Source organism: Macaca thibetana, chromosome 2 (genome assembly GCF_024542745.1).
Source record: "Macaca thibetana thibetana isolate TM-01 chromosome 2, ASM2454274v1, whole genome shotgun sequence".
In the NCBI taxonomy this organism is placed as follows: Eukaryota; Metazoa; Chordata; class Mammalia; order Primates; family Cercopithecidae; genus Macaca; species Macaca thibetana.
This window is the reverse complement of record NC_065579.1, coordinates 90,617,548-90,633,372: the sequence shown is the minus strand read 5'-3', so window position 1 is coordinate 90,633,372 and position 15,825 is coordinate 90,617,548. Positions and strand designations below refer to the sequence as shown.

The window sequence follows — 15,825 nt, the reverse complement described above, 5'->3', positions numbered from 1 at the left end:
TGTTCAAGCAGCTGACCTGGTGTTCATGCCTCCAGGAGGAATGTGATTCTGCAGGGCCACATTCAGCTGCATCTGCCGGTGTGGTCACGCGGGTTGTTTATGGATGGTGACTGTTCTGATAGGTTGTTGTTTCTGGTCTGATTGTTCAGTGCTTGGGTCACGTTGGTTATGAAATACTTTGAGTATCACTATTGTAGTTGGAAGATAGACAGAATCTGAATTCTTTCAGTTCGTTCAAATGATTAAGTCCTGATTTGAGGAGGAAAGACAAAGAGGAGTACAGTGTGGAAAAAGAGTCTTCTGGCCCTAAAAATAAACAAAGTGAACTTACCTGAGACTAGCAAGAGAGTCCTTAGCTGAGGGAGAAGGTATAAGAAGAAGAGTGGGGCAAGGGGTCTCCGAGGCAGAGGAGACCTCTGCCCTGCTTTCTGGGCATGCGGCTGGGAAGACAGCAAGATCCCAGGGAGAGAGTAGCCATATGCCATACCTTGGCAGTCATGTCCATTGCTAGTGTACAGACACTCCTGCATTTACAGTTTGCTAGAGAAGTAGCAGATAAATCAGACTGAAAGAGTGATGTGAACAGGGTCGTGACTATCCCTGAGCATGATGGCTATCACTCATGATGATGATCATTGGTCCAACAGTCACCCTGGCTGAAGGATAGTCACTCATTCCCACCACCTGGACAGCTTGGCACTATGTAAGATTCTAGAACCGTGGCCCAACTTTGTGTGGAAAGTAGCAGGGTAGGGCGAGGGAACTCCAGGAAGGACCGGGGTTAAATTTCCCACTAAGCCAGTAGGATGGCATTCTCAAATAGAAACTAATTTGTTCTGAGCATAAAGTGACATTTCTTGTGCTCCTGAATTTATGGTCATGATTCATGTTAGCAAGCTTCTTTGCAATTTATAGCAGAAGTTTGTTTGCTTCATGATTGAATTTAGAACTTATTTGTCCAAAAGAAAATTTAGATGCCTAGTAATAATCACTAGGAGAGAATTTAGGTCACTTTAATAATAATAAATAGAGAGAGGGTGGGAAGCAGGAGAGCCCTCGGAAAAAGAACTAAAGCATGCTGGGCTTAATACCTAGGTGATGGGTTGATAGGTGCAGCAAGCCACCATGGCATGCATTTACCTGTGTAACAAACCTGCAAACCCTGCACATGTGCCCTGGAACTTAGAAAATAAAATGAAATAAATAATAATAATAGTTTCAATACCATACTTTATTGGTATGCCCAGGTATAGCCCAAGCAGTAACAGAGACTCTAGAATTAGAGTTAAGTCCAGGAAAGAAGGAGATTCTGAGTGGCATAGATTTGCCTCAGGTGATGTAGTGGTGAGTGACAGAATTAACTACTAATTGGCAGCACTGAGTTCTTTCCTTTCCTTTCCATTTGATCTTTCTTCTCAGGCCATCTCTTTTCCCATTCACATTTTGCTGCATCTCCAGTATGAAAGCAAGTAGAAAAGAACTGTAATTTTCAAAATTACTGGTCATTTTATTTATGATTCTAATTCAATGTATAATTCATTTTCCTCTTCAAAGGAATCACATTTTATTTTGGAAGTGAATGTGTGAAAAAATTGGAAACTTGTGAAAACTCACTCTTGAACTTCCCTGGACATGATTCAGAGACTGATTGAGGAAAGGGCTGAATGTCTGGCTTTAGAGGGTGTTTGTGGTGCGGCAATGGGAAGCTGGGAAAATTGGCTTCAGGAAGTGGCAGCACCTCACCTTTCCTTAGAGAAGGGAGTCGGTACACAGATCCAGGTTGTCTGCAATGGAAGGGACGGTGTCCTTTACCCGGGCCTCGTCTTCTTAAGTGCCCAGGTGGTGGGCCGTGGCCATGGCAATGGTGACATTGGTTATGGGGTGGTGGGTCACAAGGTCCATAGTCTTGGAAATCATGGCAGTGGGGATGGTGTCCATGGGGATGGTGCCCATGGGGATGGTGCCCGTGGGGATGGTGTCCATGGGGATGCTGTCTATGGGTACCGTGTTCATGAGGATGGTGTGCATGGGGATGGTGTCCATGAGGATGGTGTTCATGGGAATGATGCTTATGGGGATGGAGGTCACTGGAATTATTATGAGGATGTCTTTGGGCCCCATTCGTGCCAAAAGTGGCATTATGACATCTTGAGCAGGACATGGGCAATAGTGGAGGAGTGCCTTGTGGAAGTGGGGGTCCATGTAAGTGATCTCTTTTATCTGGAGGAGGTGGGCGTCCATGTTCGTGTGGCTCATGGGGATGACGATGATCTCTGGATCCATGGGGCTTGAGTGGAGACTTGGTGGTGGTAGAAGAATGCTCATGCCCACCCCAGTGGAAGGGATGTCTCAAATGAGGCGGTACACCATTGATGTTCCCATGTTCCTGGAAAAGAACACAGAAAAGTGCCTATCATCATGGAACATAAAAGAAGATGTTAGATACTTGACTCGATTTACACCAATGACTCCCAGATCATAGATTCTACAAATCAATTTTAAAAGGATTACAAAAAAGGATTCTCAAATTGTTATCTAGCCCAGTTGATATTTAAAATATAAACATAAGTATCATTTACCACCATTATTGTTTCACAAAAGAAACGATTTTTTTTCTAAGACTGAGTCTCACTCTGTCACCCAGTCTGGAGTGCAGTGGTGTGATCTCTGCTCATTGCAACGTCCACCTCTCAGGTTCAAGCAATTCTCCTACCTCAGCCTCCCATGTAGCTGGGACTACAGGCCCAAGCCACCATGCCCACCTAATTTGTTTTTCCTTTTTTTGAGACAGAGTCTCGCTCTGTTGCCTAGGATCCTAATTTGTGTATTTTTAGTAGAGATGGGTTTTACCATGTTCAATTCCTTGTTTCAAGTGATCCACCCATCCCAGCCTCAAAGTGCTGGGATTGCAGGCGTGAGCCACCATGCCCAGCCTGGAAGGAAATTTTGATTAAAAAAAAAAAAAAAAAAAAGAGCCAGAAACACAATATCAGAGTAAAGGATTGTCCTTTAGATGGATAAATGTTAGATATAAAAAACTCCATTACCCTTATTTTTTTTTCATTTTTATTACACAGAGTGGTGAAACAATATTATCACCTGGCACCCACCTGTAGACCAACACTGGAAAACTAGTGCCTTATAACTGATATTCTTAACTGAGACTTAACGATATCAACATCCCTTACTCCTAAAGGTTGAACACTTGACCTCTTCTCTCTCTTCCCTGTTCGGAGTTTAATTTTCAAAAAATAGCTACAGAGGCTGGGCGTGGTGGCTCACGTCTGCAATCTCAGAACTTTGGGAGGCCAAGGGAGGTGGATCACCTGAGGTTGGGAGTTTGAGACCAACCTGACCAACATGCAGAAACCCCGTCTCTACCAAAAATGCAAAGTTAGCCAGGCATAGTGGTGCATGCCTGTAATCCCAGCTACTCAGGAGGCTGAGGCAGGAGAATCGCTTAAACCCAGGAGGTGGAGGTTGCGATGAGCTGAGATGGCACCATTGCACCCCAGCCTGGGCAACAAGAGCGAGACTCCATCTCAAAAAAAAAAAAAAAAAAAACCGACAGAGCCATGTTCGTGGTGACAATCCTGCCCTTTGTTTCTTTTTCTTTTTTTTAAATTTGGGATTGGATGTTTGGATTATTTTCAGTTTTGTTTCTGATATGAAAAATTTCATGAAGCAAATCTTTGTACTCACGTAAAAATAGAAAAAAAATTTCTGAGACAGATGCAAAATATGATTTTGCATCTCATTTTATATACATTTACATAATAAATTTGAGGCTAATTTATTCCCCTTAGATTCCGTGCCCAATAATACAGGCTTAGGGATGACTAAGTCTCAGCGTCAGAGTCCCGACTACAAGGAGCATTTTCAAATTCATTCAAGTTTGGTTGAATTGGACATGATTTTAATTTTCTGCCAATTGTTACCCCTCTCCAATTCTTGGAAGTTTTCACACTTTTTGTGTAAGCTTGCAATTGCACTCCTTTCCCCAGTTGTGGGGTATTCTCTGTATCTTTTCTTGCATGTCTGTGTCTCTCTTTCTGTCTCTCTCTGTCTCCCTCTCTCTCTCTCTCTCTCTCTCTCACACACACACACACACACCCCCATACATAGAGCTTTAGGAACCAACAACACTATTTGTGTACATATGTCACTTAATCTGGCACTGCCACGACAAAGTCTGCTTAGACAACCCACCTGAGGGTCGAAGACTTCGCAGTTTATGACAAGGTCTTTCGGGCTTTCCAAGTCCAAGGCTTCTACATCATAGAACAAATCTGCTTTGCAGAATCCAAAGACCTACAAAAGAATGAGGAGCCTGTTAGTGTGTGTGTCCAGGTGGTGTGAAGATGACCAGCCGGAGTTAGCTTCCAGACATTCAGAAAAGGAAGAAGTGCTTCAGAAAAATCAGGGTAACATGATCAGACAGCCCCACCAGTTGTTCAGCAATCTTTCCTCACCAAGCTTTGGGGAAAGTGCAGATGGCGAAGGGTATCACTCAAGTTGCTGTGTTTTTTTCATGAGCAGGCACTGGCACTGGGCTTCCCAAGGGTGGTGGGGAGGAAAACCACATCATTGCTGCCTTGCCTTTAGGCCAACCCTTCTGCCCTGGAGACCTCAGTTGCCTGTGCCTAGGACAATGAGGAATGGTGCCAAAGAGGGATTTTTACAACTTCAGCGAGTCCCTTGGAGGAAAGTGTTGGACAGGAGGGAATCTGTACGGCATAAAGATGGGTTTTCATGGACATTGTCAAGGCAAGTGTCTGCTGACTCCACCCAAGTATGGGGGCTACAACTGGATGGCACTCCTGTGCTCCAGCTCCTAAACCCACCTGTGAAAGATCGACTAGGACAAGAGGACGGCCGTCTGCTAGAAGAAATTGCTAAGCACCGAGGTTCTGAGTACAGTTTGGGAATCAGAGAGACCTATGTTAATCCTGGCTTCTCCATTTCCTAGTTGTCTGAGTTTGAGAAAGTTACAAAAGATTTCTGGAAGTCAGCCATTGTAAAATGGGGATAATACTATTTATTCACAGGTTGTGGGAGGGCTTAATTAAATGAGAGGATGGTGTAAAACACTTACTCCTGAGCCTCCTCTTCAGCTCTGATGCATCAGGTCTGGGGTTACATTATCCATACCAAAAGGGTTTCTTGACCATAGGAATAAGGGAGAGAGGTGTCTTTTCTGGTGGCCACTAAGAAGGATTCTAGACCTGGTTCAGTTTGGATATTAGAACAGCTAACAAAGGTACTAATGGATGGTTTCTCCCTTTTGACCAGGGAGAATGTGTTGTTAAACCTCAGAAAAGTCTGGACTTGACATCATAATTAAAATTCCATTTCCTAACACTCTCTAGCTAAGTGCCCTTAGGTAAGTGGTTTTAATTTTAGCTCCCCTTGTCACAGGAAAATGTAGGCAGATACTTGCTTTTCCTTGTTAGCAGGATTTTCACGAGGCTCTGACCTGGTAATAATAGATGTGGAGGTGTTTCTTTAACTGTAGATCACCATGCAAATGCCAGGTAGTATTAATAATGTCTTCCTGCAGGTACATGGGAATCTATTGGTAAATGATTAGAGGAAAAATCCCACTGAACTTTGTATAAGAATAACTAAGTTTTAATCTCAGCTTGGTTGTCAACATCAGCAAGAGCTTTCCTTTGCTGAGCTTCAGTTGCCTCCTCATTTGTCGAGTGGGATTCTGTGAGTATCAATGATGTGGAATTAGGAAAACCACTGGGTGTAGGGTCTTAGTACAAGTTGCTATAGTTCTAACTAAGCCTTTAATCCTAATGAGTTAGAAACTTAGTTTTAAGTTTAGATATATATAATGTATATTATAAAATCATGTTCTTATGGTTCGCTTATGTTCTCTGTGCCTCAGTTTCCCTATCTGCTAATTTGGGAAGAAAGTAGCATCTATCTCATATGGTAGTGTGAGGGTTAATAAATTATCACAGGCTGGGCGTGGTGGCTGATGCCTGTAATCCCAGCACTTTGAGAGGCCGAAGTGGGTGGATCACCTGATGTCAGGAGTTTGAGACCAACCTGACCAACATGGTGAAACCCCATCTCTACTAAAAATACAAAAATTAGCCAGGCATGGTGGTGCATGCCTGTAATCCCAGTTACTTAGGAGGGTGAGGCAGGAGAATCACCTGAACCCGGGAGGCGGAGGTTGTAGTGAGCCGAGATCGCACCATTGCACTCCATCCTGGGCAACAAGCGCGAAATTCCATCTCAAAAATAAAAGTTATCCTGTGTGTAAATCACTTAGAAGAGTGCCTGGCAGGTACTAAGCGCATCCAAGACGATACTTTGTATTTCACAGACATTTCTTCCTCCTTCTCCTCCTCCTCATTTTCTCCTTCTTCCTCTCCTTCTCCTTTGTCTCCTTCTTCCCCTTCTTCCCCTTCCTCCTCCTCCTCTCCTCCTCCTCCTCCTCCTCCTCCTCCTCCTTCTTCTTCTTCTTCTTCTTCTTCTTCTTCTTCTTCTTCTTCTTCTTCTTCTTCTTCTTCTTCTTCTTCTTCTTCTACTTCTTCTTCTTCTTCTTCTTTCTTCTTTCTTCTTTCTTCTTTCTTCTTCTTCCTCTTCTTCTCTGTGACTCTAGTCAGTGATCATAGACATTTCTTTTTTTTTAATTATTATACTTTAAGTTCTAGGGTACATGTGCACAATGTGCAGGTTTGTTTCTTATACTCACATTGGGGTGTCTGGGGAAATAGTGTCTGGAGCAGTTCCGCACAGAGAAGTCCACGAAGTAACTGGTTCCTTCCCCTCCTTTCTAGAACAGATGGGATCAAAATAGTTTCAAGAACAGACAAAGAAAGTGGGGAAAAAAGCAGTAGATAACTATAACTACCATTCAATATTTTTTAAGGCAGTATGAGAATTCAAAATCACCAGTATGTGTCATTTTTTAAAATGGTTTCTGCCTTTTAAAAATGTATCACAGGCCGAAACCATTTTAAAAAATGACACATACTGGTGATTTTGAATTCTCATACTGCCTTAAAAAATATTGAATGGTAGTTATATCACCAGTATGTGTCATTTTTTAAAATGGTTTCTGCCTTTTAAAAATGTATCACAGGCCGGGCGCGGTGGCTCAAGCCTGTAATCCCAGCACTTTGGGAGGCCGAGACGGGCGGATCACGAGGTCAGGAGATCGAGACCATCCTGGCTAACACGGTGAAACCCCGTCTCTATTAAGAAATACAAAAAAAAACTAGCCGGGCGAGGTGGCGGGCGCCTGTAGTCCCAGCTACTTGGGAGGCTGAGGCCGGAGAATGGCGTGAACCCGGGAGGCGGAGCTTGCAGTGAGCTGAGATCCGGCCACTGCACTCCAGCCTGGGTGACAGAGCGAGACTCCGTCTCAAAAAAAAAAAAAAAAAAATAAATAAATAAATAAATAAATAAATAAATAAATAAAAATAAAAATGTATCACATAAGTGATAAGGTGAATACCATTTCACTGAAAAGGTTCAAGTAATAAATACATGATGAAGTAGAGTGTGAAAAATCACTCCTCCTGCACTCCAACTTATTCCCAGAGTTGTCATTCTCATTTATTTGATGTGTTTCCTCTTCGAGTGTTTTCCTAGATATGTTACACATACACAGGTAGATCTAAGCGTTTCATATAAATGGGTTCATAGTCTAAGTACTGTTCTATAACCTGCGTTTTCCTATACCAATATGTTTTGAAACTCCAGTGCGCATGGGTCCAAACGTTCTTTGAGCAACTGCATAGTACTCATTTCCTTACTTGTATGTAACACAATCTATTTAACGTTGCATTTTCTGAATGCATAGCAAATGTCAACCAGTTGCTCTACAAGACAGTTCTGGGTGAAAGCACTTGGGTCCTTGTAGAGTGAGCAGGGAACTGTCTAGCCATAGGCACATTACTGGGTGTTGTGAAGTAGTTTCTCTGAACTTCAGTTTTCCATCATAGTACAAGAGTTAGTACTGGATGATTTGTAATGACACAACCCTCATATGCTCTTGTCTTTCCCTGATTCCTCTTTAGATTTTCTCTCCTCTCTGTCAGATGTCCAATCCCCTACCCACCCTTCAAAAAATAAAAGTGTTTGAGGAAGGCAATTTTTTGGTATTTTTTAAAATATCTGCTGCCTGTCTTTTATGGCCCCAAAAGTGACAAATTAAAAGGCAGCTGGTCAATTGAGGCAGGTGGAGAGGGTGTGCCATTCAGTTCCTGCTGCCAGGTTGGAGTCTGGGCCTTCAGACTCCAGCTGAACCTCAGTGGAGACTCACCACTCTTGCAACTCTCTCAATTCGGTCCACTCTGAAAGAGGCAAAGTCATCATTCTCCTCTTTGTACTTCTCAAGGGCTTTGTCGGCTTGCTTTCTGTAGCTCTCAGTATCCTCAAAGAAATCTAACAGGACGGGACTATCTTTGGTATTGGCCAGTGCTGAAGAGACTGGAGAAAGAAGATGGCAGTGTCACAGTTAAGGGCTGGAAATGTTAATGGTGGCTTGGTGGCAAGAATGACAGCAACTTTCATTTTACAGATGGTCAAATTGAGGGTTGGAAGAGCTAAGTAACTGCTTCAAGATCAATCAGCCATTTGGCAACAGAGCTAAACTGCTGCTTCTTCCTTTGAGTCTTTCTGATCCCAATGTCTGTGTTGTGACCCCTGCTCATGATGCCTTCACCAGTACCATTGACAAGGTGCTAACATATATGTATATATATATATATGACATTTGCTAATATTTAAATATATATTATCTAATATCTATTATATATTTATTTATTATCTAATATATCATACATTTATGTATTATATAATACATATTATATATTTATGTATTAATATGACATATATTAATATATATATTAAACAATAGAGATGGGGTGGAGCCACATTGCCCAGGCTAGTCTCAAACTCCTGGGCTCGAGCGACCCTCTGGCCTCAGCCTCGCAAAGTGCTGGGATTATAGATGTGAGCCACCGCATCAGGCCACTAATATTTTAATAAGTTCTTCCTGCTGTTGCCAAGGAGGAAGATGGAGCATTAACACAGAGTTTTGCTCAGAGAGAGGAGAAGATACAGATCATCCTTTCTTCAATGCAACCTCCTGTGGCAGTAGCTTGCATTTTTGTATTAATATCATATTTGGATTTGCTATTTTAAAAAGGAATTCTGTGATGATTCTTTCTGAAAATGTAAATTAAAAGGGTATGGAGGCCAGGCTTGGTGGCTCACACCTGTAATCCCAGCACTTTGGGAGGCCAAGGTGGCAGATCACCTGAGGTCAAGAGTTTGAGACCAGCCTGACCAACACGGAGAAATTCCATCTCTACTAAAAATACAAAATTAGTTGAGTGTGGTGGCATATGCCTGTAATCCCAGCGACTTGGGAGGCTGAGACAGGAGAATTGCTTGAACTTGGGAGGCGGAGGTTGCAGTGAGCCGAGATCACACTATTGCACTCCAGCCTGGGCAACAAGAGTGACACTCCGTCTCAAAAATAAAAATAAATAAATAAATAAATAAATAAAAGCTATGGAATTTAGAGTTAACACTCCTGGGATAGTGTCACATCTTCACAATATCTTGGCTTTGTTCTTGAGGCCAAGTCATTTAACCTCTTTGAGCATCAATTATTTTGTCTTAAGTAGAAAGTGTCATAATCTTTACTTCATAGTCCCAAGACTTTACTTCCTCCCAAGACTATACAACTGGCAGATGATGACTCAAGCTAAAGCAAGTCTGAATCCAAAGCCTATATCTATAATGATGCTAACCTACCTCTCCTAAATCTCTATTTTCATGTATTGAATTTCTTTAAAGGAAGGTGTACCAGTACCAGGGGAAAATTGTCTCCCTTCTATTATCTGGAGAATGAATAATAATGAAGTCTATGAAGGCTTTTCTTTCATGTACATCATAAATGTATATGAATACATCTGAATATATATGAATACATATGTACATGGATGAGACAAATACCACTGTGTGATTGAATTTGTATTAATCAAGAATTAGCAATTTAACAGATTACCATACCAGAACTTGTGGTGCAGTTAAAGTCAATCACTCTGAGATCCTGAGATTCATGGGAATGTCCTGTAGCTATTACCTTACATTGTCCGATCACCTGTAAAAAAGAGGTTCTTGAGGACTTGCTGAGTCATTGCATCCTGCCTTACTCAGGTTGGATGTGAAAGAGCAAAAAGGTGACGCAACATCCTCCTACTGTTCATTTAAAACACATTTCTTTCATCAAAGCTGGTCTCAAACTGTGCATTTTCTTAGTCAGTTTCTGTATGCTGCATCCTGTTGGAACTCAAAATCCTCAGGAGAACCAGCAAGAAACTATTTAAAGCATCATGACCATACCCCAAACATTTTCAAGGGAAAAAGTGGTGAAACTCTGAGGAGTGTGAGCCTCTCATTTTCTGGAAGTGAAATCTTGAATCTCTGCTTATTCATCTTCATGTTCTCCACCTGTGTCAGAGAGCCTGGCATTTGAGTACCCACCTCCCACATGCAAAGCCAGATCTCATTCCTCAGCGTATATCCTAGGCGCCGAACAAGACCCAATTCCTCACTACAAGTAATCCCTTTGGCCATTCCTGAAAATAGGACCATTGTTCATAGGACACAATTACAAGTTCATAGATTCTCATACCTGTAGACTGTCAGGAGTGGAAGGTCTTTAGAGTCCATGAATTCCTAAACTCACTTCTTATTTTACAGTCAAAAAACACCGAAGTGGAGGGATGTTATTAGGTGATTTGCCCAAAAGGACTCACAGCTGGTTATGCTTTTTGATGGGAACACACACCCTGCTGAGTTGTCTTGAACTGGGTTCCCAGGAAAGACTCTCAAGAGTATCGCTCAAGGTTAACACCATTTTCGTGACTCTCAAGGCAAAAGCTGCCCTTTCTCTTCTACTGTGTTAGCCCAGGCATTGGCTGCCCTGAGTGAACAGAGTAGATAGAAAATAAGAATGATAAGAGCAGAGTGAAGGTGCTCTCTTTACTTACTATTTCAGATGGACGTCTGGAATCAGGTGGCTCACACTCATTCCAGTGTTTCCTGGATAGGACCGAGCAGTCAGATTCTTGCACATGTAAGGCTAAGTAATATACAGTTGCATTTTCCTGAGGAATGCCAAAAGCAACATGTGAGTAGCACATGGAAACCTAGTGGGTTTTTTTGAAATTTATTAAAGCTATATATTTATTACTAAAACAGAATTCCTGTTCCTCTCACTGTCTTTGCAATTGCCCTACCTTTGTGTCATTTGATCTATTGATTCCAATACATAATTTCAATGAGTTATTTCCAAAATTTCTTTTTAAGTGGTCCTGATGTGTCTTCTGTCCAAAAACTTTAAGAAGCGATCACTAAATGGCAGTGGTGGTTTAGTGGAGGCGTCATCACCTATACACGCCTAGAAGTGTAAGTCATGACGACCTCATCAGGGCCTCCAATCTGTCCTTGTAGTTGTGTCCTCTTGCCCAGCTCTATTACTGATCATGGAATTTTCTGCTTTGATGTCGCTTTGCCCAAAGCTAAATCCTCTCTCTTCTCTTACAAACCAGCTGCCTCTCCACTTCCCTTGTCTTTGTCAGTGGCACCACTAACAACATATTGCCTTAGACACTGGGGTAAAACATGTAAACCTATGAGATGTCTTCCTTGTCCTTGCTATTGCTATCCAGTACCAGGCCTTGAATGGTCTTTCTTGGCAATGTCTCTCATGTCTATTCCTCAGTCTCATTTCCTTGACTCCCACTACCCAGGTCTGACCCTTGTTCTTTCATTCCTGAATACATAAATAGCTTTCTACTTCATGTCCCTGTCTCTTGCCTCAGTTTCCCCAGGAACATCAGGATCCCTCCCCACCCACCCGCTCTCTACCCTAGCTCTCAGAGGTAGCTCTGTGCTGATGCATCCTATACCCTAATATCTGTCAATGAGCCTGGCATGGGACTAATGGTCACTGAATTACTGTTTGAGTCCTAAACTCCTGCACACCTGTTCTCTGCAACCCACAGTGCCTCTGTGATGCTTTCAGAAGGGTAAATTGTCTTCTGTAGTACTCCTTGTCTGCCCTCCTTAATTTCAGTTTTTCCATCAGAGGGAGAGTAGGTTATCTGGGGAGCTTAGAGGCAGGCTTCATGTCTCTCTATAATGTCTATCAGCTCCTCTAGTCCAGTTTAGGTAGGTGTGTAATCTAAGTGAAGACAGCAAGCTTGTTTCACCTCAAGACAAGCCCACAGGCTTGGCTCCCACCTGATGGCTGCTCCAGAGCCCACGTGGAACTTCTGGAACCTACCTGCTTATATTCAATGGCTCCCTAACACCCTTCTTCCTGATTCCATACCCACCTAGAAGTGGTGGTGCCAGGAATTCACCAGGAACACCTTTACCCAGACCTGTTCAAATCCTACCCATGCATCATTACACAGTGGAAGCCTCCTCCCATCCAGTCTTACTAGATCTCCCCTCATTAAACTGCCCCAGTACATTTACCACTCTTTTGGCCACTTGGCTATTGTTGGGGTTCAGGACATGGTACCTCAAAGTATGGTACTTTGGCATGCTGAGTCCTTTGAACTGAAGGAAATGGGAAGGGCCTCAGAAGCAAGATCTGTCTGACCTTCGGCCCTTTGTTCTCCTACTCTGCTTTCTCCCCCAAGGCAAGTCATAGAAATTAAAATTTCTCTTCTCCAGGGCAGGTCACAGACGGCAGAATCCCTCTCCCCAAAAGCATCCATAAATCCTAAAATATGAATCTAACCTTCCCCCTGCATCTTTCTTTGTAGGAGCTGGCCATAAAGAAATTCTCTGACCTACTCTGTTTGATAGTAGGTCCTCAGATCCGCATTCCAGAGGGATCCTGTCTCATACTTGGGAGCCAGAAATGCCACACAGAGAGGCCATGAAGAACTCAAATAGACAGGCCTTGCTGGGTCCTTCTTTCAGTCTACGACTCTTAGATTACAGCCTTTTGTCCCATCACACTTCTGCATTCTGCACACTCTTCGTGGATTCTAAGTATACAAGTGGCCAGTTTCTTTGGATATCTGAGTCTTCATTTATGAAGACTCCTGTGTCAGGTAAACCTTGGATTAAGTAAAGTTGCATGTTTTCTTCTTCTTCTTCTTCTTCTTCTTCTTCTTCTTCTTCTTCTTCTTCTTCTTCTTCTTCTTCTTCTTCTTCTTCTTCTTCTTCTTCTTCTTCTTCCTCTTCTTCCTCTTCTTCCTCTTCTTCCTCTTCTTCTTTTTTTTTGAGATGGAGTCTAGCTCTGTTGCCCAGGCTGGAGTGCAGTGACACAATCTCGACTCACTGCAACCTCTGCCTCCCGAGTTCAAGCGATTCTTCTGCCTCAGCCTCCTGAGTAGCTGGGATTACAGGCGTGCGCCACCATGCCCAGCTAATTTTCGTATTTTTAGTAGAGATGGGGTTTCACCATGTTGGCCAGGCTGGTCTTGAACTCCTGACCTCATGATCCGCCTGCTTTGGCCTCCCAAAGTGCTGGGATTACAGGCGTGAGCCACCGTGCCTGGCCTCGTCTACCAGTTTTATTTCAGGCTAAGTTAAGAGCCTTAGGAGGGTTGAGAAAACTTTGCCTTCTCTCTAGTTTATCCGAGTAACTTACAAAGTTTGCCTGTATGTGCCAGCATATTATTAATGCCTGGAGGCCAAGGCCCATAGTTTATTCTAATGTTTCTCTGGCAGTACTTAGCACGTAACTGGGCTCAGCATAAACGCTTATACGTACCCACAAATCGAATCATAGTTAAGGGCACACTAATAACAAATCTTAGTTTGAAGGAAAAAAGAACAATTTAGAGAAGCCACAGAAACCAAACAAAAAACTCTGACCAAAGCCATTCATTGTGCAAAGCAGTAAGCCTAGGGGGTAGAGTCACATTTGCCCCCATGCATAATCTCCCAACTCAGCTCTGCCAATGGCAGTTCCTCACCACTCTGTCCAAGTGGGCATCAGCAACTTGCAGCAATTGGAAAAGGTAGCCATCCCGTCGCCTTTTATTGATCAGGTCTAGAGCTTTCTCAGCCTCCGGCTCAATAGCGCTGCAGTCGGTGGGACTCACAGCACACGAATCCTGCAGTGTGATCAAAAGCAGTGCTGCAATGAGCACCTTCATTTTGTTAAATCATCCTTTGCTATGATCTGCCACTGCAGAGAATTTTATACAGACTTTCTGAAACACACGCAATTGATTAAACAAAACCTTGATACATTTTTGTTGTGTAACTGGGGGTGTTCACCTTGACCCTGGGTTCAAATAACCATCAACAAGCTGTAAATGATTAGCGGGTCTTGGGGACAGAAAGTTGAGAAATGCTGCTGATGAGTGGGTGGAACTGTGATCTGCACAAATCTGGATTTTTCTAGTAGATAGCAGATCTAAAATATGTCTTTGAACATAAGCAGTGCCTATGCTGGTGTAGGGGGTGGGGCTAGGGGTAATTTTCCTCTATCTGCCTGTCTGTCTCAGCCAGAAATCTCCATCATCAGTCAGTGGATTGATGGATCAAGGCACTAAAACTCCTCAGTAGAAGGCAGCTGCATTACCTAAGGGAGGGAACATGTTAAACAGGTACCATTATAAAAGGAAGTGACTTCAGGTAAAATAGAATAATGAAGAGGCTGTCATTTTGAAGTCAGATCTGAATTTTCAACCTGGCTCTATTACTTTCCTACTGTGTAATGCTGGGTAAGCAACAAAACTTCTCTGATTCTTAGTTTCCTCGTGTCTGTGAGAGTCTGCAGTAATGTTTCTCAGACTCGGCTTGATATTAGAATCACCCCAGGAGCTTTAAAAAGTCCTGATGTCAAGGACTTCTTCCAGGACAATTTAATCAAAATCTCTGAGAGTGGACTTTGGTATTGGTAGTTTTAAAACTCCTAAGTAATCCAGTGTGTGCGGTCAGGGTTGAGAATTATTGGGATTCTAGAGAGAACCGAAGAGAGGGAAAGGATTTGAAGAGAGAACAAAAAGGGAGGTATATGAAAAGTAGATCTCATTTCCACAAGTCTCAGGATTAATGAGTGCAACATGTTTTGAATACTGTTTGTGACTGAACTTTTAATGTCAGTAACCCTGGCTTTTAAATACCCAATGGGACCAGTCCAGTGTAACGGAGAATGACAGGAATGTATGGAATCTGGTCAAGGTGTTATTAAGAGGCTCCAACCCAGTGGGGAAGGGGAAAGCTATTGATTAAAACAAAAACTATTTTGAGTTCCTTAATGAAGTTTTTCTATTATGGCTATATTGGCTGCACCCTAAATGGGGTGTCCTGGGTGAACCAAATGCTGGTATAGGAAAAGGAATGGGAATGTTGAGGGGATGGGAAGAGGCATCAAGAGCAGGAATATAATTTTCCTACCGTACTGTTCTGCTGAGACTAAGGGGTACCTCAGGGATCCATGCGTCCTCTTCCTTTATTGAATCTTAAAGAGCCATACAGTACTAATGATGCCATTCTGGCAACTGGAGTGGCTTCAGGGGAGAGAGCACATTAAGGGTGCTGGGATGGTAATGGTTGGGAGGAAGCTGAATGGTAGTGAGAGAGACACTCTGTCCTGAGAACCCTGATCCAGGAAGTGACATTTGGCTTTGGGGATGGTTCCTATTAAGCATTTAGGGAACTAGAGAGTGGCCTCAGATGGAAGTGCTGACTTTACACGGGTGGTATCTGGGCAGACTGGGCGGGTAGAATATTCATCTTCACCTTTTCTTTTTTTTTTTTTTGAGACAGAGTCTCACTTTCTCTGTTGCCCAGGCTGGAGTACAG

General features: G+C 42.8%; 1 protein-coding gene across 1 annotated transcript; it reads right to left on the bottom strand.

The window, feature by feature from the left end:
• Positions 1 to 1,213: 1,213 nt before the first annotated feature.
• HRG (histidine rich glycoprotein) lies at positions 1,214 to 14,243 on the bottom strand. The gene is made up of 7 exons (XM_050778339.1): positions 13,986 to 14,243; positions 11,034 to 11,150; positions 10,051 to 10,141; positions 8,291 to 8,457; positions 6,716 to 6,796; positions 4,210 to 4,311; positions 1,214 to 2,386 (listed from the first exon to the last, which is right to left on the bottom strand). Exons 1-7 carry the CDS (start codon positions 14,166 to 14,168, stop codon positions 1,565 to 1,567), a joined length of 1,563 nt encoding a protein of 520 aa, XP_050634296.1. The 5' UTR covers positions 14,169 to 14,243; the 3' UTR covers positions 1,214 to 1,564.
• Positions 14,244 to 15,825: the final 1,582 nt, after the last annotated feature.